The 9,159-nt window shown below is 53.7% G+C and overlaps 1 protein-coding gene across 7 annotated transcripts in view; it reads right to left on the reverse strand.

Moving 5' to 3' along the window:
- Window positions 1-5,741, reverse strand: part of LTO1 (LTO1 maturation factor of ABCE1) — a 112,927-nt gene extending 107,186 nt beyond the window's left edge. For 4 of the 7 annotated variants that reach the window (XM_082749241.1, XM_082749244.1, XM_082749243.1 and 1 more), the window contains exons 1-3: window positions 5,620-5,741; window positions 4,053-4,158; window positions 2,580-2,650 (exon numbers count right to left, since the gene is read on the reverse strand). In XM_082749241.1, the coding sequence (XP_082605367.1) occupies window positions 2,580-2,650; window positions 4,053-4,158; window positions 5,620-5,726 (284 nt within the window). In that variant the 5' untranslated portion in view covers window positions 5,727-5,741. Of the gene's footprint in view, window positions 1-2,579; window positions 2,651-4,052; window positions 4,159-5,477 lie in introns of all 7 variants that reach the window. The other 3 variants (XM_082749245.1, XM_082749246.1, XM_082749247.1) reach the window with 3 other exon arrangements.
- Between the last annotated feature and the right edge of the window lie 3,418 nt (window positions 5,742-9,159).

The following is a 9,159-nucleotide window of genomic DNA, read 5'->3' on the forward strand; positions in this document are numbered from 1 at the left end:
GCACTCCCCTGCCAGTACGGAGCTGGCGGGTGTGCTGCCCGCCAGACCTCCTCTAGGTCACAGACGTGGGAACAGACAAAAGCAGGCAAGGAGAGGGCGCTGGGTGGGACACGATCTAGCCCACTGTGGGCCTGGGGCGTTCCGTGACCCAGAAACATCACACTCACAGCCTTGGGGAGTTCCACGGCAGGTAGACCAGCAAGCCCCTCCCTCCAAAGGGCAAGACTCAGCGTCCGGTGTCTGGGTCCGGTTCCCTCTCCCAGGAAGGCGAAGCTCTGCGGGAAGGCGAGCTGGCTCCCAGCCCTCGGGTATTTCACTTCTCTGTGACATGCAGACTCAACAGCCACCTCACAGCTCTCCAGAGGAAAAGTGACCTCCGCAAAGCCCAAAACCTAGCCCAGGGCAGGTGCTTAGTGAGCGTAAGGTCTCCTCGCTTCCACCAGGGCTCACACCCAGGGCTGGGGGAGACCGTTCCCAGATGTGTGCATCTGGGAGATACACGGTGATCCTGATGGGCACCCCCCAGACCACCCAGATGACCGAGGTGGGCCATCCGAGCGTCAGAAGGATGCCAGGTGTCTGATTAGAGGAAATACGACAGAACTCTTCCCCAGGATGAATCAACAGCAACCACCACCTCCTAAGTACCGGCCCGTAACTGCTGTTTTCAGACACAGGCAGAGTCTGCGACGCCCAGTCAGTGAACGAGAATGACAATGGCCACCTCTCTAAGACAACACAAACTGTAAAAGGTCAAAAGGAACTCAAAGCAACGAAGCACTCGGTTTCCAGGGCGATGGAAGGCAGATGCCACCATGTGGGAAACAGCTGTATTCCAGCACGATAAAAATACACCCCCTTTTAAGTTGGCAAGTAGCAACTTAGTCTTCTCTGATCCGTGAAGCTACTTCGAAACACACCTGGCCTGTCACACCATCAAAGTCAAGGCCCGTCAGCAGGGCATGCCCGCTCCCAGCTGATCCAACGGCACGGCCGGCGCCAGACCTCAAGCTCAGCCCTGGCCAAACGCTGGCCCGCACACGGCCCCCACCACCCTGCTGGGGGGCCGGGGTGGGAGACAGGTAAGCACCTCCAAGTCCATCAAAAATCCACGGTCATCTGATGTAAAGCACCACCCCTTAGCCTGAGACACCATCTTCTGTGGTTTCTCCGGCGTTAAAAGCCCCTTATGTCACTGAATGGAAACGCAGAGAGGGGCTTTCCCTTCCTTGGAACATAAGGCAGTGGAAGGTCCTCTATCAACCCTCTACCATTATTTTAAAAATTGTACTGACACAAGAACACAAAACACCATGCCCCACAGCTCTAGGAGACAGGCTTCTAGGTTGTGTTTCAAGGAGACCCTCGGGCTGCGCTGGTGGGGAGGGGGTGGCAGCAAGGTGCGCCCCACAGCTTCCGCCTGTCCCCAGGCACACAGCGTGGGTCCTCCTCCAGCTGAGACAGACGGGTGCGCGGCTTTAAGAAATCAGGGGCCCCAGCTCGGAGGCTGGAGTGGAGCGCCAAGCTCAGCTTCGCCTGCCACCCAGTGGAGCCCCAAGTTGCCAAACGTGACCTCGACCACACGCACAGTCTTCAGAGGACCATTCCCCGCCCGGTGCACCTCGGCCCCTGTTACACGTCTGGTCCACTGCCAGCGAGGCCCAGGGACTCGATCAGGGAAGGGCAGGCCATTCCAGCATCGCCCGGTCAGCTGCGAACAAGCACCCTCGTCCTCACACTTGAATACGGCGGTGCCCCAAATTGAGAAATTCAAAATACTTCAAGTAAGACAAGTCATTCGGACAGCGGAATGCAACCTTCCCTGCCGTCCTCCACTGTCCTTGGGACCCTCTGGTGCCAGGAGAAGGCAGCAGGCATCAGAACGAGGCATGGCACCAGCTGAAGCCAACTTTGGGCTCCCAGGAGAGCGGGACTGCGGAGCCACGCGTGCCTTTGACTTCAGGGCTCGTTCCCAGGTTAAGACTGAAGACAGATGTGCAACTGAAGACAGATGTGCAACAGGGTCCCTGGGGCTTCAGCAGGTGGCGTACAGCAAGAACAGGTTCAAAAGATTACGAAACGACCCAAAAATAGCTACCATTTACTCAGCACCACCAGGAACCAGACCTGTGTCAAACACGCCACCTTCTCTCACCGGCACATCTAGTTGGCTACACTGAAAACCAGCCACGACAGAGTCCCCACTTCCGACCCTAGTCATACCGAGGCTACCGTGTTTATTCCAAGCTCCGGGAAAGGCGAACAAGAAGACAGAATCCACTTCAACAACCTTCACCAGCAGGAGATGTAAAATCCACTGGTGCTACGAAGCCTGCAGGGAACCGGCGGACAGCTCCACGAAGGCTTGACAAGTAGTAACGTGTGTTCGCCGGACAACCGAAAACGAGATCTATGCAAGGCACAATTTCCTGCAAATATCAGGACCACATTCAAGTCTGGTCTATTTTCTCCACGTGACAGATGAGGACACAGAGACACGAACTGCCCGAAGTCCGGGTAAGCTATGGACCCACACCCCGGCTCCACACAATGAAAAAGGAAGAGATCTTAAACCCTACCTGTCTTTCTCGGTGGCACAGCCGTGCAGGAGACATCTCCAAGCGAAAGCAAAGCCTTGATAGCACCCAATCTGTGAATTCACAAAAAAGTGAAGATGGAAATTAATAAGCAACAAGCTACATTGTATCTAACTGTCCCGCTCTCCAAACTGAAAGTGGGCACCAAAGGCAGTGGTGCTTCTCACACTGCGGTTCTGAAGCACGTGCTGGGCATCAGACCCCGGAAGTCAGATGGCCGAGCCTTCAGTGGGGCAACGACCTCCCCAAAGTTCCCCTGGCTCCGCCCCTGGGTCTTGTGTCCCTTGTGGTCCCCCCTAACCGCAGCTGTAGCCAGCAGAACACAGAAAAGGCACAGCGTGGCTTCTGAATTTAGGAGTAGCAAACATCACTCCTGCCATCACTGGTCCAAGTGTCACAGGGCCACTCCAGCAGCCCTGCGGGGAGGTGCACACGGCAAGAGCAGTGGTGTGAGTGAGCAGTCTCCGGAGTGGCTCTCCCAGCCGCAGGCGAGCCTTTGCATGGCTGCAGGCCTGCCTCCAGCCCCGGCGGCGTGGAGCCAGAAGCACCCAGTCCGGTGTCTATTGTCAGAGTCCGTCCCCCGCAGCAGACATCTACCGCAGTCCTGACGGCCCCTCCAGGCTCTGCCACTCAGAGCTGGTCTTCCGGAGTGAGGGCCCATTGAGAGGGAAGGAAGAACAACCATGGACTCCGGAGGACTTCGGTGAGAAGGGGTGACCCAGGGCAAGGATTCAGGAAGCGGAAGCACCGTGATCCGCCAGCAGAAGAACTGTGATCCGCCGGCGCAAGCTGAGATGGCCGAGGACCAGCTTTCTCGTCCCCCAGACCACACCACCCTCTCTTTAGCAGGCACACCTCAGAGGCGGGTTCGGTTCCAGACCGACTGCCAACAGATGAACTGCTTGGTTTCCCGACACACGGGAAAGTTATGGCTAGGCCACACTGTACACTACTGTACTCTACTCGGTGAGACGGCCCTAGGTCTGCAGAACGCTGCACTTACCTTCAGCAAATACTTTATGGCTAAAAAACACGGAGCATCATTAGACTCTCAGCAAGTCATCATCACGGGTCACACATCACAGAAACGAATATAATAATCATAACAAAAAGGTCTGAAACAATGCAAGAATCAGCGAGGTGTGACAGAGAGATAAGAAGTGAGCAAATGCTGCTGGAAACACGGTGCCGACAGGCCTGCCTGGCACAGAGACGCGCAGACTTTCCATCTGACAGCCTCACGCTACCTGCGGAGCTGCGGCTGAGGTGTGCTGGGGCAGCAACACGCCCTGTCAGTCTGGGTGAAGGACGCTGCCCCATCTACCCTGTCCAGTCCGCAGCTGCTCCAAGAGGCCGGAACTCCTGGCTCTGCCACACTGACCATCGCCGGAAATTATAAACTATGAGTGAAGAAGATTCATTTCTAAAAATTGGGGGGGGGGGGTCCCCACTTACTTCAGATCCAATTCTGGCTCCATGCAACGTGCCGTGCTGTCTTCCTTCGATTAAACCCAAACTGCTGCCTTCTTCGTAGCCCTCCTGGTATCCTTCCCCGTGGAACCTGTGATGGAGAGGCAAGCTTGATCAAAGAAACAGGAGAAAGATTGCTCTTCCTGGAAGAAATTTTCTCTCCCACAGACCCCAGACTCAGCAAGACGAGACACAGTATAGAAGAAACCGTATTGAATGTAAGTCAGAAGACGGAGGGCACGACCCCAGCTCTACCCCCTCCGACGCTGCTGGCAAGCCCGTTGCACATCTACAGGGAGGGGAGGCGGGGGGGGGGGCAAATTCATGAATCCCACACCTGGCAGGACACCAGAAACACAGGGAAGTTTTAGAGACACAAATTCGAGGGCTGGGCCCCCGACACCCAGTCGGGAGGAAGGCCCGGGAGCGCTTTCTGAAATCTCCCAGGAGACTCCCGGGTGCAGCCATGCTGGGGGGGGAGCCGTTGCTCTGGCAGTGCGACCTGCACGGCACGAAGTGCTTCCCAACACTGTGCCACACATGTGGCTTTCCATCGCAGCTCCGCACCCGGGAAGGGAGAAACGCCACCGGGTCACCGCAGAGTACACGGAGGCAGCGGTGCCCGGCATACAGGAACAGGGCTGGGGCTCTGCGGGCTCCACAGGGGCGTGGGACCATCTTAACCTGAAGTCACCACAAACAGAAGAGGTGGGACGGCGCCCCGCAGTGGGGCAGTGTCGCTCCCACTTACTGGCGATGGGACCCCGGGGAGTGATCCCGCCTCCCGGTCTGTAAAACACGGAGCGTCGCAGACAGCGCTGCGCCAGTGGCCGGCAGCCCACCGAGCTCGCGGGTGGGCTCACACAAAGCTCGGAACACACGTCAGCGCCTGGTGCTTAAACGCGCGCCCTCTTCCACGACTGAGGCCTATTGATGTGTCCAGTGGGCCGGGCCCTGGAGGAGGGTCCCCGCCGTCCCAGCCCCGGGCACTCCCCAGGGGCCCCGGGGGCAGCGGGATGGCGTCTGACCCATTTATCAGCCTGTCCGTGAATGCGGCCGTATGTCCCACCACGAAGGAACAAGGGAAAGGGGCAGCGCCCAGATGGCAAAGGCCCGTCCCACCCAAGTACGGGGCGTCCCCGGAGGAAGGCGGGCATCAGGCCGAGCAGATGCTCGGGGCGGCCCCGGACCGGGAGGCGGGTCTGGGGGAGCAGCTGGGCACGTGCCGCGCCGCCGAGGAGGAGGAGGAGGGGGGGGAGGGGAGCCGCGGCTCCGGCACTTCGGCCCCACACGCGCCCGTGCCCGCCGCTGGCCCAGGCCGCCCCCGCCCCGACGCCCGCTCCCGCGTCGCCCCAGGCCCGCGCCGCCGTCGCAGCCGAAGGAAGACGCCGGCCCGGCCCCGCCACCCACCTTTCGTCCGCCATCACGATGGCGTCGAACATGTCTTGACTCCCCGCCATGGCGGCTCCGGCCCGGCCCGGCTCGCCCTGCCCCTCGGGCTCCGCCGCCCCGCACGGCCGCCACCCCCCGCGAGGCCGGAGCTCCCACTCACCGCTTCTGCGGAGGCGAGGCCACTTCCGGGGGGCGGCGGCGCGGGGCAGGCCGGGTAAGGACGGCGCGCCGGAGGGCCCAGCCGGCGCCGCGGAGGCCCGGACGCATGCGCGCCGGGGGCGGGGCCCGCGAAGTCGAGACACCTTTGCCAAAAAAAAAAAAAAAAAAAGGGGTTGAAATTGTAGGTGGGACGTCCAGGTGAGCGTGCAGGGGCGGCCCTTCCACTGGAGGCGCCCGGACGGAATCGGGAGGGGAAAACCGATAGATTTCACTACGTGCAAATGCAAACTCGCTCATGCCCAAAGTGGGGATGACATTAAAAAGCCAGCAACAATCTGGAGGTTTGTCCGAAATATCACAACGAAGGCAGTAATGTGTGTGGTTTATAGAGAACTTGCTACCAAGGATAAGCAATGAGTGCATCCTCACAGGGGCGAAGAGACGGGCCAAAGTTTGGAGGGCGGAATGCACGGTCAGGCGGGCAGAGTGGAGAAGGGGGTGCGCGCCCGTGACCTTGGAACTTCACCTCCGGCACGTCCTCCCGGGTTCGCTGCAGCACCCCCTGCACGGGCGCCCCGCGGACTCCAGCAGCGCCCGACACCATGTAGGAGGCGAAAGGAAGGTCGTGGAAAATGCTCCTGATGTTCAAGGGAAGAACGTCTAGGTCTTCTCCCAGTCCAACCACATTGCACAATTACTCTTTTAAAAAAAAGAATGAAAGTACCCCAAAAGGTCCACGGTGACTAGATCTGGATTTTGAAATTACATTAATTTTTAAATGTCCTCTTTTATATGTTTTCTGAGTGGCTCATGTTTTGTGATCCTCAGGAGCATAAGAAAGCCCCATTAGACATTTTTCCCCCCAAAAGATGAAATTAAATAGACTTTGTATATTTTGTTCGTTAAGTATCTTTTCGTTTTTAGGTCGGGGTTTTTTTTGTTGTTGTTGTTTGTTTGTTTTTTTCTTCAGCAGCAGATAAAATCACAAAACATTTGGGATGTAGGAGAAAGGAAAACAAGCAAACAAATACATACACTTTCCCACCCCTCTGGCCACCAATTAATTTTTTTTTTAAGATCTGGTATATTCCTTTTAAAAAAGATTATTTATTAGAGAGAGTGCACGAGAGAGCACATGCGTGCAGGAGTGGGGCAGAGGGAGGAGAGAATCCCAAGTCGATTCAGCGTTCAGCACAGAGCCGATGTAGGGCTCCAACCCAGGAACCCCAGACTATGACATGAGCTGAAACCAAGAGCGCCCGATGCTTAACCAACTGCACACCCAGGTGTCTGCCACCAGTTAATTTTTGCTAATCTTGTTACATTTTTTTCCTTTTGCATTTTCTCACAAAAATAATCATATGTGTACAATTTTATACCCTTACTCCCGCCTACTAATGAGCTAATGAAAGTTAACATTATATTACAAAAATGTCCCAAGTAAGGGAATGGTTCTCTCGTTATTACATATATAAAATAGATTTTTTGAACATAACCTCTTCGGTTGAAAGAAAATGAAACAAGCTATTTCCTTCGGGATGGGAGTTAGTGTGTGGTGGAGAAACAGGCCAGTACAGGATAAAACCCACGGATATAAATATATATACAGGAGCGCCTGGGTGGCTCAGTTAGTTAAGTATCTGCCTTCACTCAGGTCATGATCCCAGGGTTCTAGAATGAACCCTGAGTCTGGTTCCCTGCTCAGCGGGGAGACTGTTCCTCCCTCCCACTTGTGCTCTCACTCTATCAAATAAATAAATAAAATCTTAAAAAAAAATAAAGATGTATATAGAAGAGTAGAATCTTAATTCCAAACTTTAAATAACTGCAAAATTTTGAAAGATTACATGTGCTACAAAAACCAACAGTATTGATTTAAACTATTGTGTCAAAAATAAAGCTTTGGTGAGATCTTCCCCCAATGTGTTCCATGGTTATGCTCCTAAAATACTACCTTGAACCCAGACTGTTTTAACATTGGAGGGTAAAAGATTCATTGTGTTATCTTGGATTTTCAATACTTGTTCACAAATTGCTTCCTTTTCAAATAGGCATCGGACTTTAAAAAAGAGGGACTCCAAGGTAGGACAAGGGAATTTTAGTTTGGGAAATATTCACTTCTGGCATTGACCTTTTTCTTTTTTAATTTTACATACATCCGCCACCAAATACTCAGCAGCCTGCAAAACGAAACAAACCTGAACCTGTCGATCTATACTGCCAACCCAGAATCACACCCATTTTATCAGCGAGCTAAAACCAAAATGTGCCGTTTGTTCCCGTGGTGGTTAAAGAAAACTGCGGGTCTCTCAAAATTTAAACACATTTGATATATGTTTAAAAATAATCTGCAAGGGGGGCGCCTGGGTGGCTCAGTGGGCTAAAGCCTCTGCCTTTGGCTCAGGTCATGATCCCAGGGTCCTGGGATCGAGCCCCGCATCAGGCTCTCTGCTCAGCCGGGAGCCTGCTTCCTCCTCCCTCTCTGCCTGCTTGTGATCTCCATCTGTCAAATAAATAGATAAAATCTTTAAAAAATAGTAATAGTAATAATCTGCAAGGGTAGGGCCCTATCCTGTCGCAGATTAATTCTGCCCTTAGCTACGGAGCTGGAGGGCTCATTTCTGGCTAATGAACTGATGAGATTATAAGTAATCTTTCTTCTCCTGTAGTGTTTCTGTGTTTGGTTTTTTTCCTTTAATCATGGAGGAAAAATGCCTTTCATAATCAAAAGGGGGAAAACAGAAGTGATTTCAAATTCTTAAAAGGAAGTCATTAGATGACAACTTACTTCCAGGAAATAACTCTTCCTCTCAGTGTGCATTCACCAAAAATGAATGACAACACAACAGGGGGAAAAAAAAAAAAAAAAAAAAAAGAGGCGTCTGGGGGCTTTAACATCCCAGTGTGACTCCCTGGGAAGGGAGAGAATCCAAGGACCGGGTCCCTTGCAGACTCTGGGGCTAATTCCCCTCCATTCCCTCCCCCAAAGTGGAGCTCTGGGAGCCTGAAAGGAAGGGCCACTTTCTTTTTTTCTCTTTCTTTTTAATCCACAATTTTAATTAAGTTTTTTTATTTCCAATATCGTTAACATACGGTATAATGTTAGTTTCAGGTGGACCATATAGAAATTCAACACTTGTCTGCATCATCCCACGCCATGTCCTGTGCTCACCACAACAGGTGCTCCTCTCCGTCCCCAACACCTACTTCCCGCCTCCCCCACCCACCTCCCCTCTGGTTACTGTCAGTGTGTTCTCTGTGGTTAAGATTCGGTTTCTTTGTCTCTCCCTTCTTTTTCTTTGCTCATTTGTTTTGTTTCTTAAATTTCACATATGAGGGGCGCTTGGGTGGCTCAGTGGGCTGAAGCCTCTGCCTTCGGCTCAGCTCATGATCTCAGGGTCCTGGGATGGAGCCCCGCATCGGGCTCTCTGCTCAGCCGGGAGCCTGCTTCCCCCTCTCTCTGCCTGCCTCTCTGCCTACTTGTGATCTGTCTGTCAAATAAGTAAATAAAATCTTTAAAAAAAAAAAAGAAAGAAAAGAA

This window comes from Mustela nivalis, assembly GCF_964662115.1.
Source record: "Mustela nivalis genome assembly, chromosome: 9".
Classification (NCBI taxonomy): domain Eukaryota; kingdom Metazoa; phylum Chordata; class Mammalia; order Carnivora; family Mustelidae; genus Mustela; species Mustela nivalis.